Source organism: Papio anubis, chromosome 16, assembly GCF_008728515.1.
Source record: "Papio anubis isolate 15944 chromosome 16, Panubis1.0, whole genome shotgun sequence".
NCBI classification, from domain to species: Eukaryota; Metazoa; Chordata; class Mammalia; order Primates; family Cercopithecidae; genus Papio; species Papio anubis.
The window spans coordinates 40730543-40753174 of NC_044991.1; the positions used below are offsets into that span (position 1 = coordinate 40730543).

At 57.5% G+C, this 22632-nt stretch overlaps 1 protein-coding gene across 1 annotated transcript in view; it reads left to right on the top strand.

The window, feature by feature from the left end:
* RRBP1 (ribosome binding protein 1) overlaps window positions 1-22632 on the top strand; it is a 68244-nt gene that overhangs the window by 40972 nt on the left and 4640 nt on the right. Inside the window, exons 11-25 of the mRNA XM_031656022.1 lie at window positions 4195-4347; window positions 5306-5424; window positions 7358-7511; window positions 11004-11142; window positions 13195-13373; window positions 13494-13528; window positions 15302-15392; window positions 16248-16340; window positions 19075-19167; window positions 19249-19332; window positions 19473-19562; window positions 20221-20313; window positions 20654-20725; window positions 21283-21378; window positions 22333-22416. Of these exons, the coding sequence (XP_031511882.1) occupies window positions 4195-4347; window positions 5306-5424; window positions 7358-7511; window positions 11004-11142; window positions 13195-13373; window positions 13494-13528; window positions 15302-15392; window positions 16248-16340; window positions 19075-19167; window positions 19249-19332; window positions 19473-19562; window positions 20221-20313; window positions 20654-20725; window positions 21283-21378; window positions 22333-22416 (1575 nt within the window). The remainder of the gene's footprint in view (window positions 1-4194; window positions 4348-5305; window positions 5425-7357; window positions 7512-11003; window positions 11143-13194; window positions 13374-13493; window positions 13529-15301; window positions 15393-16247; window positions 16341-19074; window positions 19168-19248; window positions 19333-19472; window positions 19563-20220; window positions 20314-20653; window positions 20726-21282; window positions 21379-22332; window positions 22417-22632) is intronic.

A 22632-nucleotide genomic window follows, 5' to 3' on the forward strand; every position in this document is an offset into this window, starting at 1 on the left:
AGTATCTGGGCTACAGCCCTTCCTCTGGGTGCCTTTGTCTGCTCGAGCACAGAGAATTGGAAGTAAGGCAGCCTTACTTTTTGTCGCAAATTCAGGGTCACAGCTCTGAGCCAGATGGGAAGTTCACTGGGTGGAGGATGGGCAGGACCAGAAGACACACCTTAGATGGCCACTCTTTGATGCTGTTCCCAACCCCGCTGGGGTGGTAGAATATCTCCCTGGCTGCACGCTCAGGGCAGCCTGGGGTCCTTATTCAGTACCCAGCCTCCTCGGAGACCACTGGCCTTGGCTTTTAGGTGAGGAGAAGGTCAACGGTGCATGGCCTCCCTCCCACCCACGCCCTCCTCCCTAAGCCAGAAGAAGTCCTCTTGGGCTCCCAAATGCTGATCTGTGAGGACCGCCATCAGGCTCTGCCAGTGGCCCCTCATCTTCAGACCTAACTCTGCCTCTCAAGCCCCGGCTCAGCCACTCACCCTGCCTCTAGCCTCACCTCTTCCCTTTCCCTACCTGTGCCCAGACGTGCTGCGCCCTTTCTTGCCTCCTCTGGGGCTCTCCTCTTGCTCTTCCCTTGGCCTCTAATGCCCTTTCCCTGCTTAGATGTCTGGACATTGACTTCTTACTCTGGCAGACTCAATCTGGTCTCCCTCCCTCAGGAGCCTTCTGGAGCTCCTGTGTTCTGTTCTGCACGGAGGTCATTGGTACAGTTAGGCATCACCTGGCTGCATCTGGCTCCTGTCAGCCCTCGAGCCTGGCGGGGCAGACGCGCTCTGGCGGTCTTGCCTGGCTCAGCCTAGCAGGCCGCCAGTGAACAAGTGGCCACCGAGGGCCGCAGCTGAGGGGAAGCCTGGAAGCATTTCTGAGTATTTTACGTTGTCTTCTTGTAAATAGTAAAATGTTTGTAGTTGATGCCTTTGGCTGTTTCTCTTCCCTGTGCTGGTGCTCTCCGTTGAGAGTCCTGAGCAGAGCCGATGTGTTTACCTCATTCTTTTTTTTTTTTTTTTTTTTGAGACGGAGTTTAACTGTTGTTGCCCAGGCTGGAGTGCAGTAGCACAATCTTGGCTCACTGCAACCTTCACCTTCTGGGTTCAAGCAATTCTCCTGCCTCAGCCTCCCGAGTAGCTGGGATTATAGGCATGCACCACCACACCCAGCTAATTTTGTATTTTTAGTAGAGACAGGGTTTCTCCATGTTGGTTGGGCTGGTCTCGAACTCCCGACCTCAGGTGATCCGCCTGCCTTGGCCTCCCAAAGTGCTGGGATTTTGGGACTGTGAACCACCGTCGCTGGCCTGATTACGTCATTCTTATGGTAACACTGCAACTGCCCAGCACTGCTGAGGGAAATGATCCGAGACAGTAAATTCCTGAGAGTACGGCAGTTCCTCTTACCTTAATCCCCCTCGGGAGCTGGGGAGACGGATGGAACCTGTATTTCTTGTTCCAGTCCCTTCGACATGTTTTCTTTGTCCTTGTAGAGAAGTTTTTATAGTTGAAAAGAGTTTTCATTAATTCTGTTTCTTGGGTTCTGATGCTGAAGGCATGACCTGGACATACTGAGAAAGAACGTTTGGATCATCTGCCGTATCCGGGTCTTCCAAATGTGCAAAATCCCAGCAGAATTGGGTTCAAGGACCAGTCCAGACACTGTCTGCAGGAGTTGATGGGCTCAGACGCCCCTGAGAACTCTGTCCTGGCTATCTGAGACTCTTTGGGGGGTTTGGGGAGTCCAGGCAGAGCTCCAGTGATGTAACCAAGAAGGCACAACCTTCTGGAAAAACGTTCCAGCTGTCATCTTCCCGGGCAGCAGAACCTCTGTGCTAAAGCCACGCCTCAGACTGGCCCCATCCTGGGCTTGGTCTCATGTTCTGGCTTTAGGGCCCAGAAGGAGATGGGGCTGTGAATCAGAAGGAGCCCCCAAGGCCCTCTGGGACCCACACAGAGTGTACCTGGGGGTGGGGTCATGGGAGGAGTTCCTGTTACCAGGCCTTCTTGATGGAGGTTGCTTCCTTGCTTGGCTGGGGAAGCAGGTTGGAGGGCTCTCTGCAGTCCTCAAAGCTTACCCCATGAGGAGCCCCACTACTCCTAGGGAACAGAGCCTGGAAGAAGCTGGGACAGAGTCACTAGCCGATGCTAGTGATGGTGCCATGCCTTGTCTTCTTGTGCACCGGACCCTTCCACCACCATCAGGAATGCTTTTCAAGAACATAAATCAGACTCTTGCAACTGAATTAAGAATTTGATAAGCCGAAGGAACCCTGGCATTCTGAGCTCTTTGAAGAAAAAGAAATCATAAAGAAAAAAGAAAAAGAAAAAAGAAACCATAGAGAGCTAAACAGCTGCACTGAGGACAAGTGACTTTTCTGTGCTCTTTAAAAAGCCCAGAGGCAAAGGAGGGGGAAAATGCCATTGAATCCCGGCGGCCTTGGGACCCTGACCCCTAGGAGATAGAGGTCTGCAGACCCTGAGCGGGGTGGACCTTGGAACTGCACGAGGCCTGCCTAGGGCTGGGAAGGGTGTCTCCAGGTGGCAGAGGAGGGCTGAGGATGACCCGAGTGTGGCTTCCCAACCTGCCATGCATGTGGCTGTGGGAATGCCTGGTCTCTCTGAGCTTTGGTTTCTTCGCGAGACTGGACCATCTACTTGGAAGGGCTGTTGTGTGGAAAACCTAGCAAAGACAGCGGCCTCCTCTCCGCTGGTGTTTGGAGGCTTCCAGCCATCCCCACCACATCCATCTGCCAGCAGTGGGCCGGTGGGGCTGCGCATGTTAGAGGAGGAAGTGCAGAGGGGTCCTGGAATCACTGCTGAGCTGTCCTCCCTTTCCCCAGGGGCTTCCCGACCCACACAGAGGGGCAGGCGTCCTCATTCTTCCCCTTTCTGGGAACCCCTTGTTCTTGTACAGTCCTAGGTTCAGGCCCCACCCCTGCCTCTTAGAGCTGCTCCCTAGCCTTGGACAAGTGTGTCCTCTCCAAGGCTCTGTGACCTCAGCTTGAATGGGGATTGTAATCCTCATCTTCCAGAGAGAATTAAATGGGACAGTGCTGGGGCTCAATGTCAGCTTCTCCCGCCCCCTACTTCTGTAGGTAATCAGTGAAGCGGACCTGCAGGCTCGTGTGGGCCTCTCACCTCAGGCAGAGCCAAAAAGATGATTGTCTTTGAAAAGTGAGGCCAAGGGTCCCAGGAGGTCCCAGAGTGTGCCAGGAGCATGGAATAGCACCAGCACCCAGTGGCTCCGCCTCAGGGTTCTTTCCCATCTCAGGCAAGAGGGACACTCTGGCCTTTGGGACTGGCCTCCCTACAGCCCTGGTCTGGGGAGGGGGCGGATTTCCTCACTCCTGACCCACTGCCCAGGTCGGAGCAGCCTTGACGCTTGTGGGACGCTTGTGCCCTGGTGGCCCAGGCCTGCTGTGTTTGTGATGTGTATTCACACCACATCGGTGCTGGACTGTCCAGGCCTCCTAGACAGGGAACACCCCCTCACCAGGGGCTCATTGTGTCAACCCCTTCCTTCAGTTATCATCTTGCCTCCCTGTGACTTCTGGTTGAGCCATCCCTCAGGGATGACATGGACCATGGCCAGCTGTCCCATCCTGCTGTGTCCCTGCCTGAGACACCAGACCCCCCAGACTCGGCATCCATGTTCATCTGTGGGTATCTGGCACTGATCGGAGCCGATGTCCCCCTGGGCGGAGGACAGAGCGACGGCCTGCAGAGACCCATGCCCTACCCCAGCCACGGCGGAATGGCAGCTGGCCCCACCCCCACCCTAGCCATCAGGGCTTGCCGCCTTTCTGTCCTGACGAAGGCAGTTGAGGAGAAGTAGGTGTCCCAGGAGACTGGATGTTGGTGACTGAGTCAAGCCGGGGTGTTGTCATCACAGCAGGGCCGAGCCAGTGCCCTGGAGAGCCAGGGATAGTACCGCGTGTCTCTGCTGTTCCTGCTGCGTGTGCCACCTCCACTGTGGCCAAGGCCTGACGTGGAGCCCACAACCGGCCAGGGCCAGCAGAGTTTCCAGGGATCCCTTGTCTGTCAGTGCTCCCGCTGCCGCTGGCTTGAGTCTGTCTGAGAACCCGGCCAGCAGGAGGGGTCTGTGCTCTGCTGTCCAGCCTCCCAGCCCGGGTGATGCTCTTGCTCCTTTCTGATAGGCTCCTGCCCCTGCAAGGCTCACCGGCCCCTCTCTCTGCTACTTTCCCCCCAGGAGATGGCAGCGGAAAAGGCCAAAGCGGCAGCCGGGGAGGCCAAAGTGAAAAAGCAGCTGGTGGCCCGGGAGCAGGAGATCACGGCCGTGCAGGCGCGCATGCAGGCCAGCTACCGGGAGCACGTGAAGGAGGTGCAGCAGCTGCAGGGCAAGGTAGGCAGTGGCTGGCGGGGGCATGGGATGGGACAGGACCCAGTCCTGGTCCAGGACGGAGGGAACCAGAGAGGCCCAAAGGGCAAGGCATGAGGAGGGGGTTGAGGTTGCCCACAGGGGTCTGTGAGGTCTGGTCAGGTTTAGGGGTCCAGGGGCTGTTGCATTTGGCTGGACAGCGTCTGGCAGCCCACTGTGTGTCTGTAATGTTAATAGCCAGGGAGGTATGAAATGCATTTGAAAGAACACTTTTCAAAAGAGCCTCGTCTCAAATGGTCAGCCCTGTTTCCCTACCTCCTGGGTGTCTGTGAAGTTGTCACCTTTCACGTGAACCTGGAGAAATGCTGGCTCTGTCTTCTTTCCACATGCTTGGGAGGATCCCATTAATACCAGAGGCCTGAAAAATCACACAGCTCCAGCGTGGGGCTCCAGGCCAGCACTGGGGGGCTGCCCAGACTGGCCCTGTAGTCAAAGCCTGACCCCTGCCTTCTGAAACCTACCCCCTGCTCATAGGGGGCTGCAGCCTCCTCTCTGCCGCATGTCTCAGGACGTGCCGGAGGTCAGAGGGCAGGAAAGGAGGCTTCCTCACCGGGGGTTAGAGGCTGTGGCGATGTACTTTGTCTTAGAACAGTCAACCATGTGACCTTGGAGGCAGATATTCATGGCGCGTGTCAGAGACCCTGGCCTGAGTATTCAGCCTCGGGCAGGCCATGAGCAGTGGGGAGGGAGAGAGGCGTGTCGCTGGGTGTGGGGCGTCATGCTTGGCCTCGAGCCCCTGATGGTGGAGCCTTGCCATTTTCAGGCCTCTTGTTTTATGGGATCCTCTCAACCTCCAGGTGGAAAAGGTGGAGCCTTCTGGGGGTTTTCTTTTGTGGGCTGTGTCTTCACTAACCACGGCTCAGAAGTCAGTTCTGTGTATGAGGCCGAGCTGCCTCTGATGCCCTTGCCCGTGACTTTCCAGATCCGGACTCTTCAGGAGCAGCTGGAGAATGGCCCCAACACGCAGCTGGCCCGCCTGCAGCAGGAGAACTCCATCCTGCGGGATGCCTTGAACCAGGCCACGAGCCAGGTGGAGAGCAAGTAAGCTGAGCTTCCTGCCTCAGCACCTTCCCAAGGGCTCTGAACGAGGAAGGCTTCATGAGGCTGCGGCCAGGGCAGCTGGCATGAGAGCCAGGCACAGGCCCTACATGTATGCAGAGCCGTCCTGACCCTCCATCTCCTGTCTGGGTTATGGGCCCCTGAGTCTTCCAACAGGTGGCCCAGCGTCCCTGCGGTGGCTGGTGGTGGGCCTTGACTGTGCCCTGGAGCACAGCCTCCTGCTCTGCAGCACCCTTGCTTCAGATGCGCTGGTACTAGGGAGGGTTTCCAGCACACAGGCCCCAGCCGCCTAGCGGGGTTCTCATTTCCGTGTTGTCTCTGAGCCACTGAAGCACTGGAGCCCATAGCAAGTGGGCCGGAGGGTGCACTTCCCCTCCAGAGTTAAGTACAGCTACACTTCTGCTTCCCTGATTAGAGCGTTACCACCTCAGTGGCGGCCCTCAGGAAACCCACTGCAGCGTCTTTTGTTGCACATTTCTTTGCCTTCTCTGGGCCCAAAGTGTCCTGCAGGGACTTGGCAAAGCTCTGTGTTATCCCCAGAGCCTCTGCTCTCACCAAGACAGGGGCTGACCACAGCAGAGTGCGCCGGCACCCTTAGTCCTTATGCTGGGAGTCGGGTCAGGGGAAGTCCAGTGCGGGAGCTGGACAGGGAGGGGGGCCGGGCCAAGTGTCTGTTTTGACTGTGGCTCCCTCTGGTGTGGAGTGAGATCCAGCAGCCACCTTCCCCTCTGCCTGTCCCCTCTGGGTCCCCTTCCTGAGCCATCGGCTGGTTGGAGGTTTGTGGCTGCTGTTTCCTCAAAAGCCACAGCAGAAGGTAAATGGTGGGGACTGAGAAACGCTCTGGTGTCTCCCCACATAGGATCTGCTGTGGCCTCATTAGTGGGGAAGGCTCTAAAGCCAGGAGACTTGTCACGCTGAGGCAGTGGCCCTGCCAGTCCAGAAGCTCTGGCTGTTGGGTGGCTGTCAGCAGCGGGATGTGTTTTCCCAGGCCCACTTCAGAGCTCCCAGTCCCTCTTGAGGGCACCACCTGGCCTCCCGCCTCCCTCCCAGGTCACTTGAACCTTGGCCTTGTGAAGCATGGAACTGATGACCCCACAGTGGGCTTTGGTGTGGCCTCCCCCATACAGACGAGGCAGCCCCAAGTCAGAGAGGTGGAACCTGCCACCCCCGAGGCAGCAGAGCCTAGCTAGCCTCAGCCAGGTTTCCCAGCTCCGCCTGGCCTGGTGCTGCGTCCCAGGGTTTGGGACAGTCTTATCTGGTGGTGTCTCTTGGCTGGACAGTCAGTCCTTGGCGTTGAGGCAGCGTCTGCTAGCGAGGGAGTGGCATCCTGATCACACGCTTCACGCTGGAAAGGCAGGCCTCCAGCTGCCCCCTTTTCCTTTAAGTCTCCTTCTGGAAGTCCGGAACATTCCTCCCAGCTCCTGAGACCCAGCTTTTGAAGTGAAGTCCTGAAGGGTCTGTTTTGTAAGCACCTCAGGCCCTGGTTTCAGGCAGCCTCCCCAGCCTGGGCCTGGTCCAGTTGGCCAGTGAGAGGGCGCGTGGACTCTGTGGGCCGCTGCCTCCAGGGGGTCAAGGCGGGTGGGTCTTCGTCTCGGGGCTGGTTTGCAGCCAGAACAGCGTGTTGCCGTTTTCTGTGAATTTCTGGCTGTTTCTGGCAGGGGCTCCCGTGGGATGCTTTAGTGCACATTTGCTCTATGCTGTCTCTGGTTCATGCACTATATGGGTAAAACAGTGTCTTCAACAAAACACATGCTGAACCCCACGCAGCTGATAATGGAAAAGTGGCTTTGGTAATGGCTTTACGATGTGGGCAATTGCTTACTTACAAGAGAGCTGGAGTCCTGGAGGGAGGGCTTGGACCACCGATCCCATCACTCTTTTCTTTCCATCAGTCAGGCTGGTGACTGTCTTGCAGGCAGAACGCAGAGCTGGCCAAGCTCCGGCAGGAACTCAGCAAGGTCAGCAAAGAGCTGGTGGAGAAGTCGGAGGCTGCGCGGCAAGATGAGCAGCAGCGAAAAGCTCTGGAAGCCAAGGCAGCTGCCTTCGAGAAGCAGGTCCTGCAGCTGCAGGTGAGCCAGGGCGGCGGCCGCCTCAGTGCCCTATTCACTGCCCAGCAAGCCTGTCCGCATAGCAGGGATGGGTCCAGACTGGCCCTGCCACACTGGGCACCCGTTTCTAGCCTTGACTGGGACAGATGACAGTGTCTGCAGGGCTGGGGCTCGAACTCTTCACCTTAGTCTCCTTGGTAGTAGTGATAGCTGGCAGCAAGTGGGAGCTTGCTGTGTGCTAAGCACTGTTCTGAGCATTTTACAAGCATTAACTCAGCCACTTTTCCTGGTAACCCTATGAGGTAGGCACTGGTAGTGTCTGCATTTTTATCCATAAGGGAGTTTGAGGCACAGAGAAGTTCAGCAACTACCTCAAGTTCATCCAGCCAGGACATGTCAGAAGCAGAATTTGAACCCCGAGTCTCACTCTGGAGCCGTGTTTTTCCTCCCATGCTTGTCCCCACTGTGGTACTGCAGCTCTGGAGCAGCCAGCTGAGCGCACAGGCTGTGGACACAGCCTCTGGCTTCAAGGCCAGTTAGGGTTTCTTTCTCAGCCTCTGGGTGTGGCCTGGAGGCCTGTTTTCCCAGGAGGGTGCCTGTTCTCCTTCAGAGGGAGGACGATTGTCCCCCTGTCCCCAGGGGAACATGGGCAGCATGCAGTGTGTTTTCACAGCCCACAGGCCTTGTCTGATGAACTCCCGTCCCTCTGCTGGCCTGTGTTGGGCAGGTGGATCCCACATAGGGCTGCTACCCAAGGCACGAGGCACCTTCATGTCATGCCCACTTTGGGTTTAACTTTTCTGGATAACGAGGAGACCCCAGTGACCCCAGGGGCTTAGGACCCTTTTTCTGTCCCATCACTGAAACCAGGCTGTGGTGCGTGGGGGCATTAGTGCTGCCTCTTGGAACTAGAACAGACATGAAATTTTAAGGGTGATGTTTGAGCGTGTACAAGGACTAAAAGAGAACGTGGACAAGGAAACAGTTTGAATTGAGGTGGAATTGAGATGGATAATTTGGTGTTTTCTGATGTTCTTGTAAAGCAGACCCACTCAGAACAGTGAGATGAGAAACTGTGGGGTGGGTCTGCCTATGGTTATGTTTTAAAGGCTCCCAGATGGTTGTGGTCCATCTGGGCCTGGAACTGGGCTTGGTTTGTCACCATCTCGTGTCATTCCTGCGAAGGATCTAGCCAGGGCCCACAGGCTCCCGGTATCTCCTGTCCTCTCCAGCCTCAGAGTCCTTGTCCACAGCCTGGGGCTGGGCAGAGGATTCCCTGCTCTCCAGTCTGACACCAAAGATTCTGTGCCTGTCCAGTCTGTGATTGACAGTGAGGCCTTTGGCTCCAGCTGTCAGGTTCAGGTCCTGGCTCTTCTACCTGCTAGCAAGGTATTTCAGAGCCTCAGTTTCCTCATCTGTACTATGGGCAGGACAGTAGGAGCTGTCCTGCAGGGTGACTGTGGGAATTAGCCATGCTTTTACACCCAGAGCGCCTAGGACTAGGTCAGTGCTTTTCAGAAAAAGAGCTCAGTGTGACTCTACAAAATTTCATTCAAGGTATCTCCAAGTCAGACCGGCGGTTGAGGTTGTAGAAAGTGTCTCCTTTTTGCTGAGGTGAAAATGGGGCTCTTTCCATATTGTGACCGTCCTTCCTTCACCCGAGGCCCCTTTGCTGCCAGCCAGCTATGCAGGAATGAGGGCGGGGGGGCCTGTGCTGATCTTGGGTCCTGGAGCACTGGCATCAGGGAGGTGCCCTGCCCCCCATTGCCTGTCTCTCCCCGGACGACCTCTTGGGGTCTGCTTGGAAGAAAGTACCCATTGAAGGTGCCGATGACATCCTTCTAGAAGAACTGAATTTTAGAAATCCGGGAGAGTCTTATGAAAGTCCCCAGCCGGCCCGCCCAGCCATGGGACCCCCTTCTGAAATTGTGCAGCGTGATTGGCTGTGCTAACGATATTCTCTTCAAGGCAAAGACAGTTGTCATCTCAGGTCTTAAGATGGAGGCATGTGGTTTCCATGAAAGATGTTAAGCTTGGGGCTCCTGAAGGTGCGTGGGTTTTTGTTTGCTTGTTGCTGGAATCAGAGTTCTAATCAATGTTGGTAACAAACGGAAGAGCATGTGCGGTCCGTCTCCCTGCAGACTGAGCTGGAGTCCCTTTTCTTAAAGAAAAGAAGCAGCAGCAGCTGGTGTGTTTTCTTCCGGTTGTGCAGTGACCCTGCCCAGAGTATCTTGGTCGAGGCAGAGGTGTGAGGGTGTTGGAACCAGTGGGTGCAAGGCAGGCTCCTGCCTGGGACGCTTGGCAGAGGAGAAGCAGGTGTGCATTCTGGGAGCAGCTTGCAGTCACTCCTTTCTTTCCTTTCCTCTCTAGGAGTTGGAACTGAGTCATCCCTGCTACGTTCTAATGCAGAAAGCACTGCCCATCCTAAAGCTGCCCCCAGTTTTCACTGCACAGTACACGTGAACCACGGCCTAGTGCCACATCCTTGGCGATGGCTCACTGGCTCCAGCTGCGCCTCTGCCTGGATGCTGCTCATCTGAGCAGTTCCCCTAGCTCCAGGTTGTGCAGCCACTGCCCTAAAAGAAAATGAAAACGCATGTGGATGGGATCAGCTTGGTAAAGCCATTGACGAGGGATAACTCCCAGCCTCTTCGTCAAACAGCAGTTGTCTGTTGATGCCCCTCTTACCTGGTTCTGCCCCTAGACAAGCTTGGTAAGGAATAATCAGTGGTTGGACTTTTTGGAGAACTGAGTTCTCCAAAGGGTTGGTTAAATGGAGGCCTTGGCCAGCACTTCTGCCCCAGTGTGTGGGAATCCTTTGCAAGTGGATGAGGGTGTCCTGTGGAGCACCGATTGGGACTGCCAGAGCCTGCCTGATGCTGAGTCGGGAACTTGGCAAACATTGAAGCTCTGTGTGGCTCGTAAATAAGGGTGCAGTGGGCCTGTCTGTCCTGAGTGAGGAAATGTCTCTGAGATACTTTTGAACCATGTGAAATTGCCATTTTTGTAGGTAAAAATGGTCAAACACTGACAGTTCCATGTGGTTCCACTGAGAACTAAGAGCACTGCCCTATAGCGTGATCGCAGTGGTGCACCGTGCGTGTGTGTAACACATGGAGCTGCAGGTAGGAGACCCACCAAGCTGTCCGCCTCTGGGAGAGGAATCGAGGACTGGATTGGGAAATGTCGCTAATTTACTCTGAATCAGTATCTTTGGGCTCTTGCAGTAACCACGTCTTCATGAATCACTTGAGAATGTAAAAATAGGGACTCAGAGAAGAACTGGGAAATGAGTGTGGGTCCCTGGCATCTACCTTCTCTCCTTGAAAGGGTGCTGGCCGAGGTGAAGCCTGTGCGGGTTCTAGACCTTGAGAGATGCATTTCCTTCCCGCATGGACCAGAGACTGCACGGGGCTTTGGTGGGGTAAAGAGCTCTGTCTGCCTCCATCACAGAGCCGATGAGGGCCTGGTCCTTCCACATCCTCACCGCCCCACTCCCCTGCCCGTCCCCAGGCATCCCACAGGGAGAGTGAGGAGGCCCTACAGAAGCGTCTGGATGAGGTCGGCCAGGAGCTGTGCCGCGCGCAGAGCAGCCACGCCAGCCTCCGGGCGGACGCAGAGAAGGCCCAGGAGCAACAGCAGCAGATGGCCGGTGAGGGCGGCGGCGGTGGGGCCAGGGGGTCAGTGCAGGGTGCGGGGTCTGCATGCCGGCCCAGCCCCACTTCCAGTGCCGAAACTCAGTGGGTTAGGCCTGTTGGGTGAGGGCAGCACGGATATCTTGACTGCCCCTCAGAAAGTCAAAGAGTAGGGGATTATGCCCAGTCAGGGGCTGGCGGGGGGCACAGTTGGCTTGTAGGTGCTGTCCAGAGATGCAGAGGTGGAGCTGCGAGGATGGGACCTCCAGGGGCTAGAAGTAGAGGGGGCAAGGCCTGTGAGGGCCGGGTGTGCGTGGGGGTGGAGCCTATGGGGGCCGAAGTCACTGCTTCCCTCCCACGCCTGGGTCCCCATTGGCTGTGGGTGAGCCAAGGAGGTCCTGAGGCATCTCAGCTAAATGTGTGTTCTGGGCCTTTCTACTCTCCCAACTCAGTCAGCTCTGGAGGCCAGGTGGGATTTACCAGCCTGTGGTTCCCTTGCTCCAGTTGGTCATGGAAAGGGTAACAGGAATGGAGGGCCAAGAGCCTCTGGAGAAAGGGAGCTGAAGGTGCCAGTGAGGGGCCCCACAGCCCTTGGCTCACCAATGCTTCCCGAGCCACTCCCCGGGCGAAGCACCACCGTCGCTGCCGGGCTGGGCTGGACTAGGGGGTACACGGCAGAGTCACCTGCAAGTACAGGGTTACACAGCAGGGCCGTCTACACAGGGACTGTGTTCAGGGCAGGGTTGGCAACTGTTTCTGTGAGGGATGGATGGTGAATGCTTCTGGCCAGTCTCTGTCACAACTGCTCAGCTCTGCCACAGTGGTTTAGACTGGGCAAAAGTGCCCATTAACACTGGGTGAACAGGGGCCTGGCTGTGTTCAAAGAAAGCTTCATTGATACCACCTGGAAAAACGGAGGTTGGGAGGCACGGCCCCAGCTTGCCGGCCCCTGCTCCAGAGGCCTGGGCGTGGCTTTAGATTGTGTGGTCCTGGAGACTCTGAGGCAGGAGGGGATGCATGGCAAGAGGCCGACACAGGGTCCGGAGGTGGGAATGAACTGACTCGGCCTGTGTGAGAAATGGGCCAACAAGTGTGGCTGGAAGGAGAAGGCTGGTGGCGGGGCAGGGCCAGGTCACCCTCCCTCTGAGGAGCTTGGGCACTGTGGAAAGTGTGACAGAAGTGCTTGGGGCAGGAGATGAAACGGTCTCATATGCGCTTCTGAACACTGGCACCGGGAGGAGAACAGACCAGAGGGGCAGGAGTGGCCCGAGGAGACCAGGGACGAAGCCTTGCAGTTGTCGAGGCCCAAGGCAACAGGGCAGGGCCCAGGTGGCCACAGAGGTGCTACTGAGGAGGGCAACTTGGCAGATGGTGGTGTGGCCTCGTAGGCTTCAGCAGTGGGCGAGGGAGGAAGATGAGGAGTCCTGGGAGGTCGGGATGCTGAGTTTGCGTTGTCTAACTAGAGCTTCATTTAGAAGTGGCAGATGGCACAGCCTGGGGTTGGAGAGCGTGCAGCCTCAGAGGCACGAAGATGACACTTAGACCCACGGGACTGTCTGAGGTCACCTGGGGAGGAGGATACCTCAAGGGGAGAAAGGGGCCCAGGACAGAAAAGTCACCCCCTGGCCTTTCTCGACTGTGAAGAGATCTTGGGGGTTGGGGGGGACCCAGCCAGGAAGATGGGGGTGGTGTGGCAGTGGGATCCACTTAGCCACTTTCTAAAGAACTTCTGGTCTTAGTATGAGCTAGAGTCTTCTAGAAGATGAATCTTTAAAAGCCTCAGCAGCAGTCCATTTCTAGTCTCCATCATTTTCTCATGAGTGGCCTGAGAGCGTTGCATTGTACACTGACAGTTCTCAGGATTGATGCCAGAGTGGCACTTTCTTCAACAGCTCACAAGAGGCCCCAGTGGTCAGTTGTATGTCTTAAGAGCCCCAGACACACAGAGGAGGCAGGAGGAAGTCCTCGGTGTGCCGCGTGTGCTAAGAGGGCATCCCCCCAGCCCACCCCACCCCACCCCTGGGGTTTCCAGCCTTTTAACATCTCTTGTTTCCCTTCCTCTGTACCAGAGCTGCACAGCAAGTTACAGTCCTCTGAGGCGGAGGTGCGCAGCAAATGCGAGGAGCTGAGTGGTCTCCACGGGCAGCTCCAGGAGGCCAGGGCGGAGAACTCCCAGCTCACAGAGAGAATCCGTTCCATTGAGGCCCTGCTGGAGGCAGGCCAGGCGCGGGACGCCCAGGACGCCCAGGTCAGCCTCCTGCCTGGGGCTGCGGGGAGGAAAGGGAACTCCATCCAGCAGGTGGGTGGACTACCCCACTGCATGAGATGAGTCTCCTGGAGACCAAGGAGCTTTTGTCTCTCATTCCAGGCCAGCCGGGCGGAGGCTGACCAGCAGCAGACTCGGTAAGCTGGAGAAGCGCCCTGCCTGCTCACTTGAGCCTCAGCGTGGGGGACCAAAGACCCTTGGGGACCAGGGTTTTCAGAAGGGTGCTCAGGTCCTCTGCAGAAGAGCCCCTTGCAGAGGCTCCCTTCCCTCCCCCATCTTCCCGGTGATTTAGAAGACGGGACCGGCCTGGGGGGTGAGGCAGGCAGCCTTGCGGAGAGCTCCATGATCACACTCAAGGAGCCAGAACTCATTGTTCTGGACTGGCCTCAGCCAGGGTGGGAGCACCCCCTGCCACCTGCCGTCCGTCCATCTACCCATCCATCGCTTGTGGGAAGGGACTGACTCGTCAGAGGTTCTGTGTCTATAAGCAAGGGATTTTAGGGGCTGAGGTCAGGAAATGGAACAGGAAAAATGGTTGCACAACCCAGAATGGCGAACTCAGGCTTGCTGCTGGAGCACAGGTTTGAGGCGTCGGGGCAGAGCTGGCAGCGTCTCAGGGTTGTTTTCCTCCATCTATGAGGTGACTTCACCGCTGGCCAGACCTTGTTTTCCCTCCATGTCAGCAGCACCAGTGCCAGGCCATGCTCGGGGAGTGTTTGTTCGCTGTTGCTAAGGCCGGAGCCAACACCTGGGTGGGGTGGCTCGAGCCAGGGGCCGGAGTCCTTATGACCATCACTTCTGGGGCTCGCATCCTGTAACACATGCCCACAGTCTCGGGAGGCAGCTCCTGGCCACCGTGGCTAGGGGTCCGTGAAGCAGCATGTGGGGGAGGCATGGAGGATGTCCTACATTCCCTCACACGCGGTCAGATGTGTCCTAGGCCATCAGCTCACAAAGTTCCCTTGTCCTGGCCCTCATCACGGAAGAAGCACTTCCCCCTGTGCCTCTGAGCAGAGGCAGATCCCCGGGCCACAGCCCGTGTTCCCTGATATTGGGCTCTGCAGGTTGGGGACTGGGAAAGGGAGCCAGCCACCCCGAGGGCCCAGAAAGACCCACAGCCAAACCTTGTCTACCTTCCTTTCCCAAAAAGCATGGGCAAACTTTGTTTCTCCTGACGGTGTTTGTTGGGGTAGAGAGGTGGTTGTTTTGCTCTTGTGTTTAAAGATCAGATTCTTGGGCCACACAGCATATTACTAGGATAATTAACTCATGTTGCAATTAGGATCAATTTGAATTTTTTTTGCGTCATGCAGATGTGTCTGGCAGAAATTGGTGGTTTTATTTCCTTCAAAAAGCTGATGTGAAAGCTGTGTGTGGGCTGGGTCATCCTGCTCTGGAGTAGAGAGGAGTGATTCAGCCCCAGATATTCTGGAACTCGGGCAGTGGCTGCCCAGGGGGTGATTGTCGACGTGTCCTTGCCACTGGCCTGCTGACGCCTCTTACTCGGGGTCTCATTCTTCTGGGGACACTCTTGGGGTGGTTTGCTGGAGGAGGCTGTCACATGATGCAGGGATTGGAGGGAAAAGCTGTGAGGGCCCCAGGAGAGCTCTGAGGGCAGGGTCGTGATTCCGCCTCGCCTGATAACCCAACTCTCCGGTGTCACCAACTAGGACTCTGGTGACAGCTCTGGGGTCAGTGGTCTGGATGGGGGGGGGGGGGGGGGCGCTTAAGGAGCTGCTCAGGCTTCCCTGGGAGCTCATGCTGGGTGAGGTGGGGGCAGCCGTAGGGGACTGTCTCTGGCCAGATGGTTCAGCCTTGAAGGTGTTCCTCCCTGGATGGGGCCTCAGGTGGGATCTGTGGGGGATGTAGCCCCTTGGAGCCTGGGCGGTGACCTCGCTGTGTCCCTTCAGCCTCAAGGAGCTGGAGTCCCAGGTGTCGGGTCTGGAGAAGGAGGCCACCGAGCTCAGGGAGGCTGTCGAGCAGCAGAAAGTGAAGAACAATGTGAGTGCGGCAGGCACAGGCGGGGATGGATGGGCCAGGGCAGCACAAGTAGGGCCGAGAAAGGTTCTGCGGTGTGGCACCCGCCCTGGACTCAGAGGAGGGCCAAGGTTGTGTTTCTACACCCCATTGTGCTGTGGGGATCCAGGGTGTGGGGGGTGCTTCTGCTTACCCCTGAGTTCCACCAAAGACCCAGAGCTGACCGCCTGTGGATCAGCCTGCGCCACTCGCTCAAGCGTGGAGTCATCCCTGGGGTGGGGACAGTGTGCCGGTGGCCTGGCCTGAGTCACGTGGTCGCCATAAGTAGGGATCCTGGTCCCAGGAGAAGGGGGTGTAGAAGCTGGGCGGGTGACATGCCTGCTGTCCCGGTGTGGCCTTGGCCACACCCTCCTGCCCCCTTCTCACAGAGCCAGGTTTGCTGGCTGGCCCGGTTGCTCCCTGCAGAGGCTGCAGCTTCCCAAGGCAGGCCCTGGCCTTGGCCTCCCTGTGCCAGGCTCCGCCAGAGCTGGCCCGAGGGATCAGCACTAACCATTTGGTGGCAGGAACCTCTTCCCTCTGAGGTCACAGGCTGGCCCTCCTCCCTCTGACTAGGGATGTCTTCATCGAAAAGGCGCCACCTCTTCACCCTGTGCCATGCTACCCACCTCTGTCTGTGGTACCCAGGCCTTGTGTTCAGGCGCCATGGTCATGGGCCAAGGAAAGGGCATTTTGTCCCGTGGCGGGTCCTCTATGGGCCAGAGTGGCATCAGGGAGGATCTCTGGGCCCTGTCCTGTCTGACACCAGCTTAGGCAGCTCGTGGGGGTGTGTCAGTGACTGACCAGCGCAGGCTGCTGACCTTTCGCCTGTGTCCCCTCCAGGACCTCCGGGAGAAGAACTGGAAGGCCATGGAGGCGCTGGCCACGGCCGAGCAGGCCTGCAAGGAGAAGCTGCACTCCCTGACCCAGGCCAAGGTCAGAGCCCGGCCACACTCAGACTCCCACCATGCAAAGTGCACTAGGCACACAAATGCACTAAGACATACAGCTACCCTAGGACACAGATGCACTAGGACAGTCACACAGAGGCACTAGGAACGCACAGAAGCACTAGGACGCACAGACGCACTAGGACGCACAGACGCACTAGGACGTGCAGACATGCTAGGACTCACAGACGCACTAGGACAGACACACAGAGGGACTAGGATGTACAGACTAGGACACACAGATGCACTAGGATGCACAGACACGCTAGGACTCACAGACGCACTAGGACAGACACACAGGCAGTAGGATGCACAGATGCACTAGGACAGACACAGAGGCACTAGGACGTACAGACGCACTAGGACACACAGACGCACAGGTGCACTAGGACGCACTAAGTGCACACAAAGTGGCCTTGGCCTCAGAGCTCCTGAGTCCACACCAGACCCCCGCTCTACATCCGCCTCCCCCCTCCCACCTCCTTCCCTGCCCTCCTTCCCTTCTTCACTTGCTCCTTTCCCTGGGAGAGGGATGGGGGTGCCCCGCTGATGGGCTTCTCCATGCTGATCCCTCTGGCTGAGGGTGCAGAGCTGCTGGGGTGGGACTGGAGACATGAGCCCGAGGCTGCACTGTCTTGGTGACCTGTTGTAGTGTTATTTCTGTTGTGTGTCCTTTTGTCGGGGTGATTCTGCTGCTTGGGCCTCTGGAGTCGTGGCCCAGGGGCTCCGGGAGGAGTATTTTTTTTTTTTTGAGACGGAGTCTTGCTCTGTCGCCCAGACTGGAGTGCAGTGGCGTGATCTCAGCTCACTCCAGCCTCTGTCTCCTGGGTTCAAGCGATTCTCCCGCCTCAGCCTTTCAAGTAGCTGGGGTTACAGGCGCCACCACGCCCGGCTAATTTTTGCATTTTTTGCAGAGACGGGGTTTTGCCATGTTGGCCAGGTTGGTCTCCAACTCCTGACCTCAAGTGATCTGCCTGCCTTGGCCTTCCAAAGTGTTGGGATTACAGGCGTGAGCCACTGTGCCCAGTCCCATGAAGAGTCTTTAAGTCCCAGAGGGGAGGACATTGTTCGTAGCGAGCACTCGGGGATCGGGGGCCACGTTGGCCCCGCGCTCCACACCGTCCAGGTGGGATGTGTACAGGCGTCTCCCAGTGTCTGAGCCCACGGGTTGCCTCTGGGGCACAGGGCTGTTCAGGAGCCAGTGAGGAGGCTCTGGCCAGGGGACATGGCCAGCAGCAGCCACAACTAAAGGCCTCGCCCACACTTTGAGGTCACACACGTTTTCCTACCTCATGAAAGGGCCTGGCCTCCCAGCCTCCCTCACGGGAATGTCTGCCCCAACGGCAGGAGCTTTGCAGCGACTCCCAGGAAGCCCGAGGGTTGTGTCAGATGAGGACCACTAGCTGGGGCAGGAGGTGAAGGATGGCCTCAGGCCACACTGTGAGAGCTATAGTTAGACTCCTAGAATCTTGGCCTTGTAGCCTCCAGTGACCTCAGAAACTGTCTGGCTACCATGTGGTAAATGAAGCTGTGACCAGAGATGTCACCTGACTTGATTGTGGTCACATAGCCAGATAGAAGGTGGCCTCTGGGTCTCCAGCTTGCCTTGACTCACAACTGGAGGCCTCAGTGGTGGTGAGGTCAAGGGTCCACATGGGGCACGGGCCCTACCTGTGCATAACTTGGCCAGCCAGGAAGGGCCCGCTTCTCAGGTGTGCGTCAGGCCAGAGGGCGCTGCGCTCAGGCTGGGTGTCCGATGGTCAGCATCCTCCGTGCACATTCCAGGACTCTGCTCGGGGGAGTTACACTCCATCGACTCTCATCCAGGTGGAGTTCCTGAGGCCGCCCTGGGTCTCAGGCCAGGCCTGCCCAGGTGGTGGCAGGGCCAGACACAGGCTGGACCCCAGCAGCTGTCCCCTCGGGGTGTGGGAGGGCCCACCTCTCTCCCCGGGGATGCTGTGGTCCTAGGCTTTGCTTCGTGGTTCCCTCAGGCCCCCTTTGTTTCCTTTCTTTGCTGTGCTTAGAATGGGGGCCGCTGGCTCTTCGTCCAGGAGGATTGAAGGGGTGTCCGACCCAGCATGGCACAGGGTGCAAAGTCCCTGCCTCCTCTGAGTCGGCTTCTCCCTCTGCAGAGGGGGAATGTTGATCCTCCCTCTCCAGGGTGGCTGGAGATGAGCTTCTCTGGGTTGCCCCTTCCTGGCTGCCACTAACGCTTAACCATGGTGCCGCCAGCAGACGCACGGCTTCCCTGCCTTCACCCCCCATCCCCATCACAGCTCTAGATTCCAGAACATTGGAGGCCATGAGTGTCCTCCTATCCCCTTTTCCTGCCCTGGCTCCCACACATCAACCAGGGCCCCCCCCACAAATTCCCACACACATGCACACACGCCCAGAGAGCTCAGGAAATGAGAGCTGGTGGAGACCCCGTCCCTACTGGGAGATGTCCCGGGAGCTGGCACTTGCCATCTTGGCCTGACGCAGTATGCTGCTTTCATCAGAGCTCAGTGTGTTTGAAATGGGCCGGACATAGGCTGGGTAACCCTCTGCTTACAGTCAGCCTCGTGGAGCCTCATCTGCTCCTTCGATTCTTGTCGCTTCCCTGAAGAGCTGAGGATGTGCCATTTCTGGGGCAGAGACCCGGGCATATCAGTAAGACCTGGGGAGGTGCCCCACATCTCCGCAGCTGAACCTTCTGCTCTTCCCCGCCCCCACCCCAGGAGGAATCGGAGAAGCAGCTCCACCTGATTGAGGCACAGACCATGGAGGCCCTGCTGACTCTGCTCCCAGAACTCTCTGTCTTGGCACAACAGGTAGGAGGGGAGGGTGGTTCCCGGGGACCTCACGGTTCCCAGGGAACGTCCCTGGGTCTCACCGAATGTGTTTTGTTGCAGAATTACACCGAGTGGCTGCAGGATCTCAAAGAGAAAGGCCCCACGCTGCTGAAGCACCCGCCAGCGCCCGCGGAGCCCTCCTCGGTACGTGTGGCTGCCTGGCAAGGGCCCTCTGTCGGGCTCCCCTGTGCCCAGGAAGAGGGGCTGCCCCGAGTTGTTTCAACGGGAAGCCAAGAGAAAAACCTCAGTGTGTGGCTAACGACACCTGTTCTTCCCTCTCTTAGGACCTGGCCTCCAAGTTGAGGGAGGCCGAGGAGGCGCAGAGCACGCTGCAGGCCGAGTGTGACCAGTACCGCAGCATCCTGGCGGAGACGGTGAGCGCTGGGAACCTGTCAGCTGGGCATCCCTGGGAGGCTGCCGGGAAGGAGAGCCTCGGGGCCTACGGGGCAGGAGGTGGCCTGGTGTGTTGGAAAAGCCCACTGGCCTTGTGACTCTGGGCCCCGTTCTTTGGCTGCATGGCAAAGGGAATGGGTGGTGCCCTCTGAGGTCATTGTTTCTAAGCTGAGGAGAGGGCCGAGGTGAAGGTTTGGGGCCGGTCTCTGAGCAGGGGAAAGGGAAGGATGGGGTAAGCAGCTGTGACAGCCAGGTTGAACTCCCTTTCTTTGTGACTCCAAGAGCAATGCCAAGTCCAGCCCTGCCACTCTCTGGCTGGCCCGTCCCGTGCTCCTCATCCCGGGCCACTGACACACTTGGTGCCGGTGGCAAAGCCCGGCAGTGACAAGCGTCCTAGGGGTCCCATGCAGGTCACAGACCTCGTTTCCTTGAGTGGCACTGCAGCCACCCTGGCCCACTGGCCAGAGGACCTCCCTCCCAGGACAGTGGCTGCCTTCCCTCCCCACCTAATGCTGGCGCTCAGGAAGTCACAGCAGGGGAAGCACGGCAGGTGACCAGGGCTGCAGGGACAGGAAGATGTGGCTGTGTGGTGCGCGTGCCGGGAGGGAGAGGGCCCTGCCTCACCTCGGTTTCCCCCAGGAGGGCATGCTCAGAGACCTGCAGAAGAGCGTGGAGGAGGAGGAGCAGGTGTGGAGGGCCAAGGTGGGCGCCGCGGAGGAGGAGCTCCAGAAGGTATGTGCCGCCCTGCCTGCCTCCCGGCACCGTGGAGCACATGAAGCCCGGGGGAGAGTTGACAGGGTTGTCTCTCACCTGCGAGACTCGTGTGTCTCGGTGGGGCTTTTCCACGACTCTATGAAGCACAGTTGTGGGATGACAGCTCAGCCCGTCCTCCAGGAGGCCACTGCCTAGGAAGGCGCTGCCAGATGGTGCCAGGGTGACCATCCCAGCTGGGTGGGGTGGGCACCCCTGGGGCTTCCTAAGTTGGGTCAGTCCTGCTCGGGTCCCAAGATGGCCTCGGAAGGAGACAGCCCCGGGCGCTCATGTCTGATGGAGCCTTTCCCTTGCTTTGTAGTCACGGGTCACAGTGAAACATCTCGAAGAGATTGTAGAGAAGCTAAAAGGAGAACTTGAAAGTTCGGACCAGGTATGTGGGGGCTCAGAGAACTCTTTCTCTTGTCCCCGGAGCCTCTTTGAAAGTGACATTATTGCAGAGGGCACTTCACTTATTTCTTCCTCATGGACCGTGTGCCTTAAGGGAGGCATTCTCTCTCAAGCCCAGGGATCTTGTGTGTCCTGTTTTTCTTTAACGAGAGACATTTACTACCTCAGAGGACCCTGAGACAGCCACGGGCCCTGCCCAGCCCTGGTGAACAGGGCTCCTGCCACGGCCTTCACAGTCGAGGTGACCCCACTGCCCCATTCAGATGCCACAGGGAGCCCTGGAGAAGGTACCCTTGGTACCTACCTTTGCAAGTAAATCTAAGAGTATGTCAGCCTCCAGGAGTGCTCAGGTGCAGCCTGCCACTTGCAGTAAGGGGTTCTCTTGCCACTGACTAGTTTCTCATTCGCTTGGTAGCTGATGGGCCTCAGGGATCTCCCGACAGCCCTCACCTATCCCCCGGCCAGTCTGCTCCCTGGGGTTAGTGCCCTTTGAGCAGAGGCTGCTGGCGCACGTGTGTGCCTGTCTGTGTGTCTGTCCAGGTGAGGGAGCACACGTCACATTTGGAGGCAGAGCTGGAAAAGCACATGGCAGCCGCCAGCGCCGAGTGCCAGAACTACGCCAAGGAGGTGGCAGGGGTGAGTCTGCCCTCTGAGGAGCGCAGCCCCTGCCCAGCAGAGCTATGGTCCTCCCTGAGCTGCTTCTCCTCAGCCCTGTGGGAGCAGCTTTCATTGACATAAGCCTTGAAGTCCGAGTCCTCACGGGTTTGCCCGAAGCCTTGCAGGCCCCTTGTTGGGCTGTCAGACCTGAGGTGTGTCTCAGGGCAGGTTTCAAAAAGGCAGCCTCCCAGCCAGGGCAGGGGCAGAGCCAGGCAGCCCTGCCCCGACGGAGGCATTTGGCGTTTTAGGTTATCCCTCCACAAGGGGATTCTCTGCCTGGCTTGCTGATGTCATATCTGGTGGGAAGTAGATTTAGATCTGCTACTGTTTTCTGCTCTTCAGAAGCAGAAAGCACAAATCCAGCATCCCATTCTGGTTTAATCTCAAACTTTTGGGCCAGGTACAGCGGCTCATGCCTGTAATCCCAGCACTTTGAAAGGCTCAGGTGGATTGCTTGAGGCCAGAAATTTGAGACCGGCCTGAGCAACATAGCAAGACCGCATCTCTACCCAAAAAAAAAAATTAGCCAGGCACAGTGGTGGGCACCTCCAGTCCCAGCTGCTTAGGAGGCTGACGCAGGAGGATTGCCTGAACCCAAGAGTTCAAGAACAGCATGGACAACAGATTGAGACCATCTCTGAAAAAAACCAAAAATCTCAAACTTTTGGTCCTTTTTTGCAAGAGATAATCAATAAACATTTGTGAAGGTCTGAAAGAGGTGTGCAGTGAACACCATTCTTCCTAAGTCCTCAGAAAAGAAATCGTAGCTGTAGGAAGCCTGGCGAGCCCTGTGCCCTCCCGATTCTGTGACCCTCCTCAGGGCTCTGGTTAAGTGGATGTATTAGGTTTTATGTTTCGGCGCTAACTCACGGGGACTGGTTTTCTCCTTTTCTCTCCTTTCTTCCCATCACCTGCCTCTGTTTTCTTCCCAAGCTGAGGCAACTTCTCCTAGAATCTCAATCTCAGCTCGATGCAGCCAAGAGCGAAGCCCAGAAACAGAGTGATGAGCTTGCCCTGGTAGGTGGCCTCCATGTCCCCATGCCAGGAGTGTGACCTGGGGTGTTGCGTGTGTGAGATGCATTTGCCAGTCATGCGTCTGTGTCCACTCAAAGATAAACAAAGTCTGGGGAAGGGACAGTGTCACCCATTGAGCAGCATGGGGCCAGCTTCTGGGGGCCTTCCTGCACATTCACCCAGAACTCTGAGCTGGGCCTGTGGCTGTTGGGACCAGCG